We start from the raw sequence: 21,067 nt of genomic DNA on the forward strand, positions 1-21,067 counted from the left end.
AATTGGGCCTTTACAGAAAAATTAGTTGATCCTTGGTATAGATGATGCTTCTCACCTCACGGTGTTGTTATAAGGATTAAATACATGCCTCATGCAATGCCTCTAGCAAAGTAGACATTCCAAATACCTTGGCTACCCTCTTCACTGGTAAGTGTTTTGTCACTTTGGGGATTATCAGGGTCCTTGGCACCTCACTTTGGGATTGTCAATGTCCTTGTTTCATTTCTTTGTCTTTCCCTTCTTCCTTCTGGCTAAATTAGCGAGGAGTTTTGTCAGAATTTCAACAAATCCAGAGAGAAAGAAAAGCAAATTAAAATTATACCCTATCTGACTTAGATATTAAAAAAAAAAGATCTGGGTTACAAATAGACTGAAGTGAGTCTGGAGATACATCAGTAGCTATAATCCACAGCACCTCTCCTGTTAGATGTATTGAGGGACTAGAATCTATTGCCCTTCCTTATATTCCATGTTTCCTGGGATTGCTCCTCCTTTTCTTAAAAAAAATGAGTTAATTAATGAGTGAGGAATTTAAAATAGACATAGTGCTTAATGCTTCCACTTGTGTGAAAGTAATCAATATGCTTGTGTGCACCAAATGTAACAGAAGACTTCTCTAAATTGGCTTCAGATGTCTACTAGTTCTTGGTTCAGTGGCCACAGGAAAAGCTGAGCCCATGGTCAAGCCTCTCCCACTACCACCTTACTGTGACTTGGCCAGACACCACAGATCTGCATACCTAGCCACATTCATGCCTGAACAGGCTCTTCTGGGAGGAAACATGGGTGAAATGCTGGCCAAGGTGGAGCCTGTGCAGATTTGTTCTGTGGGCTGGTACAGTATTTTTTTTTTAACTTGAATTAATTGCTGTAATAAAATAGAGAATTTCAAATAAGCATTCAGATTTCTGTGAAGATCTGGAAGGTCTGGTAATATCAGACTCATATTTCTGATAGTAACTATTGACTGGAGATAAGCACCAGCTGCCCTTGACATGGTCAGGGCTCATGCTTAACAAACTCACAGATACATATTCCTGTAAAGTAAGCACTTCACAAATAAATGCACACTAAATATTAATAACAACCCTGAAGTAAACACTAGCAGTATTTCCATCCTACATGCAATGAACCTGCAGAGCTAAATAACTTCCTCAAGATCACCCAGCTGGTAAATGACAGAGCTGGCTCTAGATTCTATTCTCAAAATCAGAGGGCTGGCAAATATTTTCTGAAGAGGGCAGGGTAATAAAAATGTTAGGCTTTGTGGGACAGATAGTTTTTGCAGTAATGATTCAATTCTGCTATTTTATTGACAAAACAAACATAGGCTAAATGTAAGCAAATGAACGTAGCTGTGTTCCAATAAAACTTTATTTACAAAAACAAGTGGTGATCTGGATTTGGTCCATAGGCTACAATTTACCAACCCCTCAGCTATGCAGTGCTGCCCACCTCACTCATTTATGTCACCTGCCTGACCCTTGTAGACATTTGATCTGGTCCAAACCCTAAGTCCCTCCCTGTATAACTGGATTTCTGTGAAGTAATGGTCTAGTTTGAGCATTGACTATAAACTACATATTCTCCTCCACACACTGGGTATAAAGCCGACAGAAAGGAAACAAAAAACATGCCTTCATGGGGCTTATGCCCTGGTAGGGAGAAGGCAATCCACAAGATAAATAAGCAAAAGGTGTGTTAGAGGGTAATAAGAGATAAAATAAGCCAAAGCAATATGTTTGTGTGTGTGTGTGTGTGTGTGTGTGTGTGTGTGTGTGTGTTTATGAGACACTTTAGTTAGGAGCTCCAGGAAAGGGCTCATTGAGAACATAACCTTTGAGTCAAGACCTAAAGCAAATAAAAGATGGTTATGAAAATATCTTTGAGAAGACCATTCCAGCCATTGGTGGGTTTTGATTGGAAGAGTGAGAGGAAGAAGATGGAGGTCATGTTTCCTTCGAGTGCCACTTTCAGGTCACTTCCCCGGTGATCAGGATATAGGCTGTCAGAGATTCTCAAGGCAGCAGATGAGGCAAAAGGGGCCCAGGTGGTGTGGGACAGGGATAGCACAGGACTACTCACTGGCACAGGTGGGCAGCCTGTGAATCCCTAGTATTCATGTCCAGGCCCAGCCCTCCTACTCTTGCTCAGGAAGAGGTCAACTGAGGTGGTGGGGAAGGTGGCTCTTCCTTCAGCCTGGCATCACAGCCTTCTCTAGTTCAGTGTGTGCCTTCTGTTCTAGACGGACACACCTTCCTTCTTGTGAACCCCTGTTTGACCAGATCACGCTCTGCTAGAACATTCCTGCAAACACCTTTTCTGGGCTCCCCCAACCATAGGCCCTTATCTAAGTGAGTCCCTTATAAACAGAGAAGTCCCAGATTGGCCTTTCTCAACGTGTGTTTTTTTTTAATAAGTTGGTAGTCAGGGCTGACACCGGAGTGAGGTGTGTGAGGCCCCAGGATGCACAATTTGAGGAGATACTTTCTGTCAGGGTTGCATCAATGTAGTGCAGGGCCCCACTCACCTGTATCACCCTGCTTTCAGCTTGGGGTGACTGTTCATTAAGTGGGAGCAATAGCTACTATGTTATCATATGGCATAATTCCTGAGGAGTGCACATTGAGCATTTCTAAGTGAGAAGGTGGCAGACAGAAGGGGCAAAGTGTTCCAAACTGCTTTAATCCCAGAGCCCCTTTTTACAGAGTAGAGAGAGCCCTTTGTTTTCAGAGGGTCACACAGTTGGAAACACAGCAGTAGATGCACACTATTTCTCTATCTACCTCCTTCTACAACTATGGATCTTTTAACACAATATTCAGTCTCCTAAACTAGTTTGACTCATACCCGAACCCACAGTGCTGGCCAGTGCTCTTCAGACTGGGGGTGCCCAGTCAAGAGTCTCAATCAAGATCAATTGCCACTGCTTCGCATCTGGATGGCACTTACACATTTATAGTCATTTCATCTTCTGAATATGCCCCATTACTTTTCTTATGGTAGAGTAATCCCAGGTGGTAGATTATTCAGTGTTAAAAGGTTGCCACGGTCCCATCCATATAGTAGTCATTAGCCACATGTGTTTATTTAAATTAAAATTAATTACAATGAAATAAAATTAGAAATTTGGCTTCCCAGTTCCTCATTTCAAGCACTCAACAATCATGGGTGGCTGGTGGCTACCATATTGGATAGCACAGACATAGAACATGTCTATCTTTATGGAAAACTCTAGGGAAAAGCCCTGATGATTTGCCCAAAGCTCCATGGCCTTTTGCAAATGGACCTGAAACCAGAACCTGAATGCTGAGCCAGACCTTGCCTGGGGAGGGGAGCTGCACCTGAATGGGCCGCAGTCAAAGGAGGGTGGGAGGGACATGATGGTGTAGGCCACGGGCAGGAGGCTGAGGAAGAGCACCAGAAGCAGCAGGCCCATGTAGAAGTTGTTGGATCGGGAGGCTTTGAACACACGTTCATGGGGGACATTGCTGCTCATCACTGCCCAGCACTGGAAGTACATGGAGGTCAGCAGCCGCAGGACATTAATGCCCACCAGTCCCGGTGCATAGAAGGAGCCCATCCTGGAAGGGCAAAAACCAGACACCTGGTTGGCCTGGTAGCAGGAAAGGTCTGAAAGGCTGATAGAGGAAATGGGATGGAAGGGTTAGGGGCATGAGGACAAGCTGTTTCCCTGCAGGTTACAACTGTCCCATCCAATATGGTGGTCCCAGTGGCAGGGGCTTCCCATTTAATGAGGGCATTTATCACCAAGCCATAGCCACGCTGTCCACAGGAAAGGGAAGACACTCTGAGCATTGCTGGCTTGGGCTCTGATCAGAACTGGACCACTGCCTCTCCACCAAGCATCCTGTCACCAAGGTCTCCATTAACGGCATTGCTGTAGGACAATGGTTTGCAGGGAGCCCTTAGCACCTCCAAAAGCCTTTGGCTGAAGTTATGTAGCCTCCTCTCACTTTCTTTCCAGAGGAAAGTTCTTATTTCATTCACCTCCTCCCTCCTATCCTTCTTCCTTCTCCTTCCCTTTTTCTCCTCCTTCCTTTCCTCTTTTCTTTCTCCTTTATCCCTTCCTTTTCTCTCTCCCTCTCTCCTCTTTCTCTCCATCTGTGCTTTCATAGTAGCACTTGGATGAGCCAGAAACCTATCCTTGTTCCCATCCCGTCCTATCCTCTATTTTTCATGTGAAAGAAGGAAGCTCAGAGAGCTAAGATGACTTGTCCATCTTCCCCCAAGTTAGCTGTGTGACAAAGCCTGGGATTCTAGTGTTTTTTTTTTTTTTTTGGCTTCCCAAATTAGGTGATCCTCAGATGAAATGAATAACTTACCAGATCATTCCCTGGTTGAAGATCAAACCCAGTACATTTCCACTAATATCAAACTCAGCATATGACGGCTAGAGAGAGAGAGAGAGAGAGAGAGAGAGAGAGAAACATGTTAGATGTTAGATGGTATCAGCCAGATGCTATTATCAGCCAACTGATGAAACCGAAGTCACTCCATCTCACAGAACCAGCTTTGGTAACAGGAGAAGAAACTTAGGTTTAGGACTCTGTTTCATTAACATGTTTCAAACTTTAAAAAAATATTTTTGAAGTTTCTCTAAGCTGAAACATTTTTTTTCAATTAAAAATATGATAGTTTCTGCCTTTTAGGCTGACACTGTGTTCTTGGAAGGATTGTAGCCCCTGAAAGAACATTTTATCAAAGCTTTAACCAGAAATTTACCTTGATGTTGTAATCAAATGTAAATGTTACCAGTAATGAGATACAAATAATTAATTGGGGATTCAAATAAAAAGACGGCTTTAAAACAATCAAAAGGGCTGGGGATGTGGCTCAAGCGGTAGCGCGCTCGCCTGGCATGCGTGCAGCCCGGGTTCGATCCTCAGCACCACATACAGACAAAGATGTTGTGTCCACCGAGAACTAAAAAATAAATATTAAAATTCTCTCTCTCTCTCTCTCTCAAAATAAAATAAAATAAAATAAAACAATCAAAAACCAAAAAAAAAAAAAAAAAAAAGAAAAAGAAAAAATGTTCTTCTAACTCTCCTTTCTCCTCATTTTCTTCCAGGCTGAAAGAAGTTTGTAGGAACAAAAAGCTTGGACTAATGAGGTTTTCAGGTTGACTGATTTCCAGAATTCTGGTGATTTTTCTAGTATTTGGAAGACCCAGAAGTTATTGAGCACTTAGGAGCCAGGAGTCCTCAGGAAGCATACTTTTACCCATGTCCCAATTTGTCTTCCAGAAACGAAAATTAAAAGGACAAGAATGAGAAAAGAAAGAATGAGAAGTTAGAAAAGAGATAAGAAAGTCCAGGAAAACATGGATCAGAAGAGGAAAGATTCATAACCCAAATACCTGAGGGTTAAATCTTCAGAATTTAAATTTCAATATTTTAAAATATTTTTAAACTAATCTACTGGGCTTTGTGCCCTGCTTCGGAAAATCTTCTGTACCCCCAAGATTATAAGTGAATATATGCTTTCTTTTAGAAATCTACAACTTCATTTTTTTGATGTTTAAAACTTTTATTCACTTCAATTATTTTATCTAGGTAAAATGAGTAAGAGATATAGTCCTCTGCCCACCCCTAGTTCAATTTTATATAATCCTTCTTTATCCCACTGATTTGAAAGACTCTCTTAACCTCAACAAAAGCCCCACAGAGAGTATATTTTTCTGGACTTTCTATTCTGTTTCATCAATAAGTAAGTCTATTCCCTGATACCCAGTTTTAGTTAGTATAGCTTCATACTATGTTTTAATATAATGGTAGGTCCAGTTCCTTTTATTCTGCATTCCAAAAATTTTTTCCTAGATATTCCCACATATTTATTTTGTTGAAGAAACTTGAGTATAACTTGGGGTCTTATTGAATTTTTAAATTAATATGAAGACATCTGGGCAATATTTTATCTTCCTATCAAAGAGATCATCTTCTTGGAGGGTGAAGTCTTTTCATGCTGTTCTCAGACAAGATTGTGAAATTTTCCTTACCACTGAGGGGGGAGTTGAATAAGCTTGTTTAAAACTGGTGGGGAATATATAACAAATTAAAATAAACTAAAAAAAGAAACAATGAAACTAACCTCTCAACAAACCCATCATTAACATAAAAAATAAAATAATAAAGATTTTAAAACAAACAAATTAAAAAAACTGGTGGGAAAGCCAGGCGCCATGGTGCACACCCGTAATCCCAGCAGCTCAGGAGGCTGAGGCAGGAGGATCACAAGTTCAAATCCAGCCTCAGCAAATAGCTGAGGCTCTAAACAACTTGGAGAGAACCTGTCTCAAAATAAAAAAATTTTAAAAGGACTAGGGATGTGGTTCAGTGGTTCAATTCCTGGTACCAAAAACAATGATAAATAAATTAAACCAGCAGTGGACTAAAATAAAAAAAAATATGATAGATGGACTGGTATTATGGCTCAGCGGTAGAGCGCTCACCTAGCACTGGAAGGACCCAGGTTCGGTCCTCAGCACCACATAAAAATAAAGGCATTGGGTTGTGTTCATCTACACCTAAAAAGTAAATATTTTAAAAAATATGATAGAAATCTGCACCCTTACCCCTACTAGGCACCCTGCTGCAAACCAGGATGAAGGTTACATAGGTAATCAGGATATGGAGACTCTCACAGAGCTCAATTAAGGGAGAGCCCTGCTCCCAACACCAGTGAGTAATGGGTGGGCTAATGAGGTGTGGAAGAGACATGCACAGGAAAAGTGAGCAGGCCAGAGGTTCTGCCAGACCAGAGAAGGTCACTGTGGAGAGGAGATGGCACATGTTTAGAATGAGCAGTTTGCCAGGTAAGTGGGGTAGAGGAGAATCCTAGGTGGAAGGAATGAGTCACAAGAGGTTTCTCAAAGCATAATCCAGATGGTTATTGAGTTTTTGATGTGTTCTAGGATTTTGTAAAACATTCATATCCATCCTAGGATTTCAGTCTCCCTAAGAGTTGATGCTCTGTGGGCATTTCTTCCCTCCCTTCCTTCCTTCCTTCCTTCCTTCCTTCCTTCCTTCCTTCCTTCCTTCCTTCCTTCCTCCCCACCCCCCATTTGTTTTTATAATGAAGCTGAAAATTTATTGCCTAGTGGTGTCATAACCATCCTCACATGCTGGTATGAAAAACTCATGGTGCAGGTATTTCTTAACCAATCATCTGCTCAGCACTGAAGTGTAAGGCCCACCTTTTCCCAAGGCAGAATGCCTCCCTTTCCTGGATAAGATCACGTTGGGAAAGAGCAGAGTTGCTTCTATGAAGGCAAAAAGGACCCTTAAAAGAGACACAGATCGTGGGGCTGGGGTTGTGGCTCATAGAATGCTTGTGTAGCATATGCGAGGCGCTGGGTTTGATCCTCAGCACCAGAAAAATAAATACGTAAAATAAAGGTATTGTATCCAACTACAACTAAAAAGAAATTACGAGAGAGAGAGAGAGAGAGAGAGAGAGAGAGAGAGAGATAGATACAGGGGCTGGGGCTGTAGCTCAGCGGCAGGGCACTTGCCTAGCTTGCGTGAAGTGCTGGGTTCGATCCTCAGCATTTTTGTCTATAAAAATAGACAAAATAAAGGGGTTCTATCTATCCACAACTACAAAAAAATAATTTTTAAAAAAGATCAAATACTACACCATTTCACAGAGCAGAGACTTCACAGAGAAGACACTTAGATTAAGCAAAGAAAGAAATGAAATGCACAAGAATGTATCTGGCTGTAAGTGCCAAAGAGGACAATGGTTGAAGCACCTTTATGTGGAGTGTCTATAAAATAGTAACCTACAAATCCAGCCTCCAGATCCCAGCACCAGCAGTAATTCATAAACCGGACAAAACAAGCCCGTAGGAAGTCCCCCAGCAGGATGGTGATGTATGTTACCAGCATGTCAGACACTGTCAGCCTCATGAATTCCTGCAAGAAGGAACACAGAAAAAGGGAGTGGTCAGGGTTTGACCTTGCCCTCCCCTCCCAATCAACCGTAGCCATACAAACTCACCCCTACCCATCAGAATCCACCTCTGTGGTCTTCTGATTCTTCATGGTAGAAAGGTGGTGCAGAGAAAGGACCTCATGCTCTGGAGATGGCTTAATTTTAGTCCCAGCTCTATAAATGATCAGTTGTATGACTTTGGAATAATCTTGAAACCCCTTGAACTTGATCATGATAACACTCTTGCAGGAAGGCTTGCTGACTGTGTGCATATTGCCTGGTACATGGACAATACCTCGTGCGCCATAATTATCATCAGTAAAACCTGAAGGCTCCTGACTTGTTTCCCTGTCTGCTCTGAGATGCCAGCTATCCCCACTAGGACTAAACATGCCCATCAATCATCAGGAAAAGGAGCTGAATTTTTTTTTCCATTTCCTACTATTTTTTTTTTTTGTTGTTGTTGTTGGTTTTTGGAGAAAATAAAATGAAGAGGAATCAAAAGAAAAAGAACTAAGCTTTCTCTACTTTTGTTGGGTATACGTCATTTAGTTTTTTTTTTTTTTTTTGAAAAATTGAAAGGATCCACCCCAACACAATGTTTAAGATAGCAAGTAGATTTGGAGTTCTTGGGGTGCAGAGGTCTACCCTCCAAATGATTAAGGAACTCCTGCTGGATGGACAGTGGATGTGTTTTCAGGGTTTTTCCTCAAATGGAAACATCAAGGAAGGAACAACAAAGAATTGAGAATAGTTGCCTTTTCAGAGAGCATAACTACTCACAATGCCCACAGCTGTCTCCCAGCAAGAACCCCGGGGCACATCTGCAGGGTGCAGGGGTGGCCGGGGGACACTGTCGTTCCAACCCGAGGAGTTGTAGTAGTTAAACAGAGTCCAGTGAGTGATGTTCTTTATTATCTCTTCATTAGAAAGCTAGAACAGAAGATGGAGATATGGGACTGGAAGGAGCCAGGGATGGTCCAACTGTTTCTGCAGGAATCACACATAAAGCCAGCAGATGCCACAACCCTTGCCAACTAATCCCCGAGGGCCTTTGCAAAAATTCTCTCCCCAGCCCTTCAATCTACCCAGGAAAGGGAGCAATTGGCTGAAGTCCTCAGGTCTTCTCCTCTAAGTTCGCATCCATCTATCCATCCATCTATTCATGAATCCATTCATTCTTTTTTGAGAATAATTTATTCAGGGTCTATTCTTGGCATACAAGATAGTGATGACAGGAATGACCAAGACAGACAGGTCTTCCCTCTGAAAGTTTACAGTCTAGTAAATGACAGAGGACAATGAAGAGACACAGAAGACTTCCTGGAGACAGTGTCATCAGGGACTAACTAATTCAGAGAGAGGCAAGAGAGCATTGCGCCCGTGGAGACAAGGTGAGGTTCAGGAGGGAGGGGCAGCCTTCTGGGCCGGGAAGGAACCCAGAGATGAGGGTAGAGGGACAGATAAGGGCCAGAGCCGGTCATTACCATGCTTAGAACCTTTCAGCAGTTTACCATTAGCCTCAGGTGGAAGAAGGTAAAAGGGGTACCATTTACCACGTGGCCCTCTCTCGGCTCCCACTCTATTTTTTTTTTACTTCTTTCTCTCTACTCATCGTTTAGCCGTCCTGCAGTTCCCTGTTGGCACTGGCTCCTCCTCTGTTTTACCCAATGTTTGCTACGATTTGGCTGATGGAGATGCTTCTTGGGACCCAGAGAAAGTTTTCCACAGCTTATATCACTCTGTTCTGTAATTGTCCCTTCATCTGTTATTATTACAAGACTGTACTTTCTGAGGGGAGCCCTGTTTTTATTGTCCATTTCTCTGTCGCTATTACCTCATATGCCCAGAATAAACTGTGAGTAAATTATTCTCCAAAATAAATAAATAAATAAATGGGAGCTGGGGTGGTAGCTCAGTGGTAGAGTGCTTGCTTCCCATGGTTGAGGCCTGGGTTGGATCCTCGGCACCACATAAAAATAAACAAGTAAAAGTAAAGATATTGTGTCCATCTACAACTAAAAAATAATAATAATAAAAGAATGAATGTGGGCTGGGGTTGTAGCTCAGTGGTAGAGTACTTGCCTTGCATGCATGAGACCCTGGGTTCAATCCCCATCACCATACAAAACTAATTAAACAAAATAAAGGTATTGTATCCATCCTCAACTAAAAATATTTTTTAAAAAAGAATGAATGTACAGATGGCTGGATGGAGCCCTCCTCTGTGTGCACTGTCATGTTTCTCTGGCTTTGAAGTACATCCCCTAGCACGCTGTAATGGATGAGCTGTCTCCTGGCCCAGAACATGAATGCACTTAGAACAGGACTGCTTCTTGCTCTCTGCCGTGCCCCAGGGCCTCACACACTGGTAAGCATGGATGAGCGGTTCAGTTAACCATGCCATATCATTGCAACAGACAGTGACTTGGCTATGGATCACTGTGGAAGCTCTAAAGCAACATGGGAAGGGATACAGATAAAACACTAAAGGTATTATGAAAATGACAGTAGTAAAATGTTAATAATCACAGTCCTTGAGTCATAGCCTGGGTAGACATTTTTTCTTCATTTTCTGTTTTTAAACTTCCAACATTTAACTAATATAAATTATGCATCATGAAATTGCTGTATTAAAAAAGGAAATGTGGTGGATTCCTGATATTGGGGGAGTTCGTTTACCTTGAGGTGGACGTCATCCATCAGGGCCAAGAGAAATGTGTAGAGGTTCCCCAGGAAGAGGGCAAAGATGCGTCCCAGCTGCCACTTCAGTCCAATGCGTGGGTGGTAATTCTCCAGGGCAGCGATGGTTTCAAACAGAGGGGGACAAAACATCCCAAGCAAGGACATCACAATCTCTACCTGAGAAATCGGGAGAGTGAGTCTGGGTTACAGTGTCATCAACATGACTTTCTTGGCCACCATACTTGCCCCTCCATGGCCTTCCCATCTCCCTGCTGTACCCCCTCTGCACCTGGGGATTTCCTGGTGTATCTATGAATTTCTGTCTGACCCTGAGCCGTCAGCATATGCCTGCACATCATAACTGACCCTTAGTTGGTTGCTGTAATGATTGTCACTGTTTATCAATAAAAAACAAGATTTCTTGAAGGAGAAACTATCCCACTGAACCCCACTAATAGGTACAATTAATACAAGTTAATCAAAACCAAACCAGTATTATTAGCCATCAGATAAATTCAAGTCAAAACTGCAATGAGATATCCTCTCACCCCATTTAGAATGTCTGCTATTAAAAAAAAAAATGGTGGTGAGAATGTGGAAAGAAAGACACTCATAAATTGTTGGTGAGAATGTAAATGAATACAGTCATTATGGAAACAATATGTAAGTTTCCTCCCAAACTAAAAGAAGATCTACCATATGATCCAGTAATCCCACTTTTGGGTATATATCCAAACAGATGAAATCAGCACACCCAAGAGATGCCTGCATACCCAGCAGTTACTGTTACACTTCATAATAGCTAAAATATGGAATCACCCTAGATGCCCATCAGTGAATGAATGGATAAAGAAAATCACACACACACACACACACACACCCTCTCAGCTTGAAGAAGAATGAAATTCTGTCATTTCCAGGAAAATGAATGGAACTGAAAAACATTAAGTGAAATAAACTGGACCCAGAAAGATAAGTACCAATGTTTTCTGTCATATGTGGAAACTAAAAAACACCAACCTAAATGTCGACTAGTAATTACCAGCATTTGGGAAGGGGAGGGGTTGGGAGGACTGATAAAGGTGGGCTGGGTTGGACCAGTGCATGCCGTACGCATGTGTTGAAATACTCCCATGAACCCCACTAGTGTGTGCCATTGTTATGGTTTGGATGTGAAGTGTCCCCAAAAGCTTGTGTGTGAGACAGTGCAAGAAGGTTTAGAAGACAAATGATTGGGTTATGATAGCCTTAACTCAATCAGTGAATTAATTCCCTGATGGGAGTAACTGAGTGACGACTGAAGCAGGAAGGATGTGGCTGGAGGAGGTGGGCATTGAGGGGGTCGTGCCTTTGGGGTATACATTTTATATCTGGCAAGTGGAGTCTCTCTCTGCTTCCTGATCATCATGTGAGCCACTTCCCTCCACCACACCCTTCTGCCATGATGTTCTGCCTCACCTTGAGCCCCAAGTAATGGAGCTGGCCTTCTATGGACTGAGACCTGTGAAACCGTGAGCCTCTAAATAAACTTTTCCTCCCCTAAAATTGTGCTTATCAGGTCTTTTAGTCAAAGCAGAAGAAAAAAAAAACTGACTAAAACAACAATTAAGGGTATTTCTTTTTCCTGATCCCTTCTTTTCATTCTCTGTCTCTGTCTCTCTTTCTCTCTCTGTCTCTCTTTCTCTCTCTCCCCCTCTCTCCCTCTCTCTCTGCTTCTTGGCTGTCATGAGTCGAGTAGCTCACTTTTGGGTGTCTATACAAAGGAACTGAGATCATCACACCAAAGGATACTTGCTTCATGAAGGAGCAAATGAGTTCTGCCGGGTGGTGCCTGATGTTCTGCACAGGTTTGGGGGTTGGGCAGGCGTCACCATGGGGCCCTCATCTCAAGAGCATCAAAGACAGGAAACTCAGATCACATAAGAGAACTGACGTGGAGGCCAAGAGTACAGTTAATGTGGCATTTGGAGTCAGCCTTCTGGTTCCAGCCCCAGTTGTTTATTATTTGCTGGCTTCATAACTTAGCAAAAGTTACAAAACTTACCTTGTTTCTTCAAGCATAAAATGATGATGGCAGTTCTTGTGAGAATCATGAGATGATGTATGTAAATCTGCCACCCCAGAGGCTGGTAAATACTCAATTTTGGCTCTAATTTAGGGAGGATCCTGACTAGTATAACTAGATCTGAGCCCAGTGGGACATTCTTTTTGCAACTAAAACTCTTTACACAGTGGGAACAGTTCATCCAAGAACAGTTAACAAAATGCAGGTTGGTTAACTCTTCTGGAATGTTCCTTACTCTTCCCCTCTGCGTTCGCGCTGACCAGTGGCTTGGCTTCTCATCCCCTCCACCCTCATACCTGCTCCCACAATTCTTCTCCCCTGGAGAGCCCTCACTGCACCACTGCCCTCTGTACATGTTCCCCTAATGCTCAGCCAAATTCCTGCCTTTGCACAAGATCCACCCCCACCTCTTCTGCTCTCACAGATATTTCCACTTAGGACACAAGTGTCACGCAAGCTATCTCACTGGATCACATCAATCCTGCCCGCTGTTCTTTGTGCTTTGGTTTATTCTTGTCAGGCCTCCTTCCCAAGGAAACTGCAATTCCCTTCAAGGCAGACTTTGTCATGGCTAAGTGATCCAGTGACAGCTTCATAGAAGGGATATTACCCCCCTGTGATTCTGATCCTTAGCTCTCTCTCTCTCTTCCTACAGAAGGGCCTCCAGAGTTCTTGCCTTTCCCATCTCCTAAATCCTTTCTGGTCAGACATAGCTTGCAACCCCCAATCCACTGTCAGGAATGCTCAGATTGATATCTGGTTACATGATTCATGGTGGATTTGAAGTAAGTTTATACACTCAGGAATGAGCTATCATAGAAAGACTTGGGGTCCAACAGACTCTAGGTCCAAATCCTGATTCCTTTATTAACAGGCTGTGTGTCTTAACCTTTCTGAACCTCAGATATTTCATGCAAAAACCAGGAATAATAATAGCTATCCTGCCAATATGCCATAAGGCAAAAATAAAATGATATACGTATAGTGTCAGGCCCATTGTGAGTATTCTATCAAAAGTTTTCTCCTTTGTCCTTCTTCCGTCTCTCGTTTACTGCGCATGTACTATGCCGGAATCACATTGCTTAACCTGAATATACAACAAAGGATAAAAAAGTCACACTATCCCAAAAGGGCTTGAGGCAGATGTAAATAATTATGTGACTAGTTAATTATTACAAAAATAAAAAAATGTTCCAAAGGGCATGTACATAAAGTATACAATGCATAACATAAGCTCGAACCTGAAATTATTCAAGTGAAATGAGAGTGTGAGGAAGAGGTGTTTGGGTAGAACAAAAGGAACACCAGTGCAGTTGCTGCTTAGTGAAGCGGGGTGATCAGGGGTGGCTGGGGAAGTAAGTCAGAGAAAGCCATTTAGGACATTTTTCCTGATAATCAATGACAGTTTTAATAGAAATATATATATTTTCATATTAAAAATGATCACTTGGAGTTATGGGAAAATAATGATAGCCACAACATGACCTTTTAATCTCCCTGAATTCCTATATGAAAGAGGACAAGGCAGATAATAACAATCAAAAACCCAGAAGCAACAAAAGTAGGTGACAGAGTGTTGCCATGAATCCTGAGGCACAAGTAGGTGTGAATGAACAGCTAATAGCCACAGAATCTGATGGGATGCTGGTGTCGGCATGAGAGGAAGCCAGGAGCAGCAAAGGGGTGGCCAAAAGGTTGGGATGGGAGGATGTTAGAAGAGCCAATAGGCACTCCTTGAAACCAGGGTGGAAAAATCTGAGAACAGAAATTGAAGCCATGAGGAACCAACCCAGCTCAATCCAATGAGGGATGAGGGCAAGGTCAACTTTGGATAATTTGGAAAAAGGCCACTTGAACTCTTGCAATTAACCAAACTCCCCTACAGGACAGAGCCCAACATTAAGGAGAGCCTTCTGGGTATGGAACTGAAATACAACAGGCAGGGAAAAATAGGGAGAAAGAAAAGGGAGGGCAGAGACAAAAAAAAAAAAAAATGGGGATAGAGTCTGGAATTCAATCCACACAAACATGGGAGAGGAAACTCTGTTAAGCTAGAAAAGTTATCATGAACCATGTCTCATTAATAGCTCAGGGAAACTAATTTTATATAAAAACAAACAGTAGAAAAATATTTTGAGGTCAAAGGCCATGCAAAGTGGTAAGAAAAAAAGAGAAGTTAACACACCATTAGGCATGAAAGTGCACCAAAAAGTTATTTGTTCAAAACAGTTTAAATTATACTCTAGCATTTAAAAACAAGCTGAAAGATGGTAAGAAGAGATACAGGTCATGAAATAATAACATAAATAAAAATCAGAAAAAAAAACAAGAATTAACAAAGAATTGGAAATGAAGGGAAAGGTCATGTTAAAAGTGAAGAATATAACTAAAAATAACAATAAATACATATAATAATAATGACATGGAATCAAAATATGAAAATAAGAAGAATTTTTAAAATTAAAAAAAATAAAGAATTTAAAAGAACTTGAGAGAAAATGATATATATTGGAGATAGACAAAGAAAATCCCAAATAAACACAAAAGGAGTTCTCGAAGAAAATCCAAACAAGAGGACAGAACAAATTTTTAAAACCATAGTTCAATTACTTGTTCCTTAAACTGAAAACAAGATATGATCACTCAAAAATTTTTATGGTTTTTACTGGTGCATTATTATTATTATATATAATAGTGGGGTTTATTGTGACATACTCATACATGCTCATAATTTGATCAATAACATTCATCAATAGCATACCTCCCTCCCTCTTGATTCCCTCCCTGTAGTCTATTGGTGTTTCTTCTATTTTCATGATATTCTCTTTTTATTCCTGTTTTTTCTCTCTAGCTTCTGCATATGAGAGAAAACATTTGACCCTTGTCTTTCTTATTTCACTTAGTATGATTCTCTTCGGTTCCATCCATTTACCAGCAAATGCCAAAATTTCATCCTCATTTATGGCTGAGTACAATTTCATTGTGTATATATACATATTGCCTTCCATTCATCTGTTGATGGACACCTAGGTTGGTTCCATAACTTGGCTATGGAATTGTGCTGCTATAGACATACTATATTGATAAGTATCAATATAGTATGGTGATTTTAGTTCTACCAAAGAGTGGGATAGCTGGGTCAAAAAGTGATCTCACCTATTTTTAATTTGAAAAGAAAACACTATCAATTCAGAATAAATAACACAAAGATATAATCTAGTAAAATTAATGGACTTTAAAGAATAAAAATAAAATCCTCTGGGTGTATAGATAAGGGGAGGAAGTAATATAAAGGAAAGAAAATTAGAATATTATCAGAATTCTTTTTTACAGAAGTGCTTTTTGCCATAAGAATATGGAATTACACATTTAAGACATTCAAGAAAATGTGATCCATGAATTTCATATCCAACAAAATTGGCTTTTAAGTAAAAAGAGCTCAGACAATTATGAATGTGCAGAACTCAGGAAATGCTGTCTGCATGAATGTTTCCTGAGGATCTATTTAAGAACAACCATTGTAATAATAAAGGGTTACCAGGGAGATGCAGATCAGTTTGGTGAGGGTAGCCTACAAGGTTCTCCCTTCCCCCCTAGCTCTTGATAAGTCCCAGTGCAGAAACCTTGTCTCTTCAGCCTCTCTGGCCTGAACTGTCTCCACTCCCCCAGTTCATATGTTGAAGCTCTAACCCCCAGTGTGATAATGTTTGGAGACAGGTCTTTTAAGTAGGTAATTAAGGTTTAACATTGTGAAGGACTATGGGCACAGGGGTAGAAAGACACTGTAGCTTTTTCAAACTACCACAGATGTCAAATTCTCAAAAGAGATTTATGAATTCCATATAAACCCAATAAAACCTTAATGTCTTTTATTGTGACTCTCCATGAGAGAACTCACTCTACTTCCTCCCTTTGTCTATACACTCAGAGGATTTTATTTTTATTCTTTAAAGTCCATTAATTTTACTAGATTATAGAACTCACTCTACTCATTTGCCTTAGATATCAAGGCAAATTATAAACTCAGTATAGTATGTCAGTATGTTCTCAGTATAGAAAAGAGCCCAGAATCACATTCATATGTTAATACACACTTGATTTATGAAGTGTAGCACTGTAGAGCTGTGAGCAAAGGATCGTCTTTTTCATAATTGGTGTTAGTACAACTGGCTATCCAGTTGATTGACATGATAATTAGAATCCACCTTTATCTAGTTACAGAGGTCAGTTCCCAAAGCCTAAAAGCAGGTGATTCTTTGCTTAAGATGTCTGTGATACTTCTGGAAAGTGATATAATTCCACTTCTTAAAACAAGTTCTATAATCCAGACTTCTAGTAATTCTGCTGAAGAATGCAGGAACCAGTGATTCAAGTATTTGCCTTCAATATTCACTTCATTAGTAATGTCCTTCTTACCTCATTCCTTTCATACCAGCTGACATTCTGCATTTTGGAGAATTCCTGGGATCGTTTCACCACAAAGTAAATGAGGTACCCACTTCCACACAAACAGCAGATGATGAGGAAGTTGGCCAGGACACGAAGAAATCTTGTCAAATGGATATTTTCTTCTTTGTTACTCTCTTGTTCATCCACTATTGATTCCTTAGTTGTATGAAAATGAGATATGAATAAGGTCAGGCCAGGAACCATGGTTGTTGAGTTCCTGAGAAAACCAATTTTTGTATTTCCAAAAATAAATATAAATAATACAGGGGAATGATGTAATCCCCTGTGTCCTAAGTAGAATTAGTTATTTTCCTTATGAAAACATATTTTAGCCAGGTGTGGGGGCACATGCCTATAATCCTAGTAGCTGGGGAGGCTGAGGCAGCTACTAGGCTACTAGGCAGCTACTCATCTATGCCATTATAGCATGAAAGCAACCACAGACAATGTGCAAATAAATGGGCATGGATATGTCTCAACAAAAGAATTTTTTTTCAAAAGTATACAGCAGGTTGGATATGGCTCCCAAGTCATAGTTTTCCACTCTAGTTTTTATCCATGAATATGGTATGCTTCTCCAATTTTTTTAGGGTTTCTTAATTTCTTCAATAGTTTTGTACCTTTTTGGTGAATTGTGTGTTGTGCGTTGAGGTAAATTTATTCTTCGGTATTTTAAGTTTTGGATACTAATGCAAATAGAATCTTTAAAAATATTTACTAGTGGGGCATGATGGTACATGCCTGTAATCTCAGTGATTCAGGAGACTGGAGACAGAGGATTACAAACCCAAGTCAGCCTCAGTAACTCAGTGAGGCCCTAAGCCACTTAGCAAGACCCTGTCTCAAAATAAAAAAATAAAAAGGGCTGGGGATGTGTCTCATTGGTTAAGTGCCCCTGGGTTCAGTCCCTGGTAACCTCCACACCAAATATCTTCTAATTGTCCTCTGTTAGTATTTAAAAATACAATTGATATTTGTTTACTAACCTTGTGTCATGTAACAGTAACTCTCTATGAAGACACAACTAGTAAGTGATAAACCTAGAAGGGAAAATGAGTTTCTCCCAGACACCAAAGCCTCCTTTGTAGGAGACTTCCTACCAATTATCAGTGTCTGGTTTGTCACTTTATATGAACCATCATTCTGTAGCCCAACCCAAATCTGTTCTGTGAACAAACTAGTGAGATCATTTTGTGTGGACTGTAAGAAACATAGGGTTGATTCCTTGATTCCCACATCCTTAAACCAGTGTTCTCAACTCTTCCTGGGTGTTCTAATGACTTGCAGAGATATTTTTCAAAAAAATGAATGCCAAGCCCATACACAGTGGCACATGACTATAATCCCAGCGGCTCTAGAGGCTGTGGCAGGAGTACATGAGTTCAAAGCCAGCCTCAGCAACTTGGCAAGGCCCTATGCAATTTAGCGAGAACCTATTTTAGAGTAAAACATGAATGGAGGGTGGGTGGATTGTGGGGAGGGCTGGGATGTGGCTTGGTTAAGTACTCCTGGGTTCAACCCTTGGTAGCAACAAAACAAAACAAAATGAATACCAGGACCCCCTCCTAGGCTAATTGCATCAGAATCTTGGAGGTGGGAGCAGTTCCTTAAGTGACTATAGCAAGCAGAAAAATGTTGACAAGTGTTGCCCCAATGAATACTTCCATTTTCTCCAGCAGAAAGCAGTTTCCCATGGAAACAGGCAGGACCAGATCCCAGCATCCATGATTTTCTACCATGTGAGAAAGGTGGTGGGTACCTGCCCCAGCCATCCTACAAGCTGGGCTTATGCTACAGGTACAGCTCTTGCCATGGATTTTTTGTGGGATCTTATTTCCAATGTCCTAGATGGAACAAGTCTTTTAAGACTGAAGGACCGGGAGGTTTCTAGGAAGTAGTAACTGCCCTGGGGTAATTACCTTGAAGCTGGTGGTGATGGAGGCATATTTGTTATCCGCTGTTTCTGAATTCCCAATCAGGTAGTCCCAGCTGGTGAACATCTTGAAGCTGAATGTGAAATTGTCACTCTCCCCGTCGATTGTGCTCCCCTGGGTATTGGTGGCCATCCTGTGGGGTGCACATCACTGTTCTTATGCCTGCCCTGTTTCTGCTCTGTTACCCCAAGGGGACCTTGGCCTGAGTCAATCTTGGCACATGTAGCAAACAAACAGGTAACAGACACCCAAAGAGGAAACAAGCTAGGCAGGGACTTGAACCCAGGCAGCTTTAATGACAGCCAGGACGCCTTCTCCTCCTCAAATTCAGAGTCCCCTATAAGCACATGTGGAGTCAATCGGGTAACAGGCAGCCTGCAGGATGCAGGATATCTGACTATGTATTCTACCCTTGTGCTTGATTTCCTCTGGCTTGACTTGCCTGCAAATGCAATCTAAGAAAAAAATTCCCCTTTATGGGGACTTTATCCTCAAAGAGAAAGACACTCTGTAAATCATCTATTTTCTCTGATAGAGCATATACCTTTTTGCCTGATAGGAAACCCAGTGACTCCTGAGGAAGTTGGTATGGCTATAAGGTAATACATTTTTTCCTTAAGCAAGCTTGGCTGAAAGTAGCTTAGACCTTCCTTGTGGGCCACATGGTTCAGCCCTTTTTTAGCCTCTCTGTGCTCCCTGGAGTTCAGCCCTGTGGGAATCACAGAATTCCAAGCAGGGGCTCTACTGGATAGTAGGGGGGCTTTGTGCTTCTTCCTAATTCTATCTCACACGTGTTGGCTTTTGGGATTTGACCTGCCACAGGAGTTAACTTTTGGGTTCATCACAGAGACATTCCATATCTCTATACTTTTCTGGGATAGAAACAGTCAAAAAGTTATAGCATGAAAGCTAAGAATAAAACTGAGTTGGTCTCCTTGTTTTGTCCCTTTTGTGTGATAGAGGCAGGTGGCCGCATGTCACCCAGTGGTCACTGTCAAGTGCTGGGCAGGGCCTGTGAGCAGAAGCACTTTCCCCTGAGATGATGCAATAGGAAGCCAAGCCAGGCTCCCCCGTGACCCTCAGGAGTTCTCACCAGGCTCTGCAGTACTTCTCCTGTCCCTCAGACACAGCTCCCCATTCTCCTGGGAGAAACCACCCCTTGTGGCTCTGCTGAGGGGGATGTGGGCCCTGGTGGTCAGGTCTGTGTAGGAGACTGTGCCTCCCACCCCACACCCCCAGCATGGCTAATGGGTCCCCAACTACCAAGAAAGCAATTCGCAGGACAGGGAAAATGTTTTCCTCAGAGAATATGAATTAAAAGGCAGACATATTAAAAAGCCATCTCTTGCCAGGCATGGTGGCACACACCCATAATCCCAGCGGCTGGGGAGGCTGAGGCAGGAGGATGGCAAGTTTAGAGCCAGTCTTAGAAAAAGTGAGGTGCTAAGCAACTCAGCGAGACCCTGTCTCTAAATAAAATATAAAATAGGGCTGGGGATGTGGCTCAGTGGTTGAGTGCCCCTGAGTTTAATCTCCTGTACCAAAGGGGGGAAAAAAAAAAAAAAAACCATTTCTGACTACAGAGAGGTAGAGCCGGGGCCAGACAGGTTGCCATGGTGAATCACAACTGCATTTGTTTATTGGTTTATTGGTTATATCTTTACATATTCAGCTTTTCTGAAGAAGCTGAGTTCTGGAGGAAAGCAGAAACAAGCCTTGCAAACCTCAGGCATCACCTTACCAGATGACAGCTTCCTCTCAAGCCATACTGATCTTTTGGCAATCTCGGAACATGCTAGATTATTTGCTGCCTCTGGGCATTTTCAAGGGCCATTTCCTTTGTCTAAAACTTTGCACCTCAGACTTTCAGCATGGCTGGCAGTTCTATGCCTTATCTAAAGGAGTTTCTATCCCATATCCCAGAACTCCCCATATTACCTGGTTTATGTCTTTTATACCACATGTTATAATTTGC

General features: G+C 41.6%; 1 protein-coding gene across 1 annotated transcript in view; it reads right to left on the bottom strand.

The window, feature by feature from the left end:
• Tmc2 (transmembrane channel like 2) overlaps positions 1 to 21,067 on the bottom strand; it is a 69,888-nt gene that overhangs the window by 18,899 nt on the left and 29,922 nt on the right. The window contains exons 10-16 of the mRNA XM_026409751.2: positions 19,078 to 19,225; positions 17,126 to 17,314; positions 10,642 to 10,821; positions 8,743 to 8,892; positions 7,812 to 7,940; positions 4,347 to 4,414; positions 3,345 to 3,584 (exon numbers count right to left, since the gene is read on the bottom strand). Of these exons, the coding sequence (XP_026265536.2) occupies positions 3,345 to 3,584; positions 4,347 to 4,414; positions 7,812 to 7,940; positions 8,743 to 8,892; positions 10,642 to 10,821; positions 17,126 to 17,314; positions 19,078 to 19,225 (1,104 nt within the window). The remainder of the gene's footprint in view (positions 1 to 3,344; positions 3,585 to 4,346; positions 4,415 to 7,811; positions 7,941 to 8,742; positions 8,893 to 10,641; positions 10,822 to 17,125; positions 17,315 to 19,077; positions 19,226 to 21,067) is intronic.

This window comes from Urocitellus parryii, chromosome 6 (assembly GCF_045843805.1).
Source record: "Urocitellus parryii isolate mUroPar1 chromosome 6, mUroPar1.hap1, whole genome shotgun sequence".
NCBI classification, from domain to species: domain Eukaryota; kingdom Metazoa; phylum Chordata; class Mammalia; order Rodentia; family Sciuridae; genus Urocitellus; species Urocitellus parryii.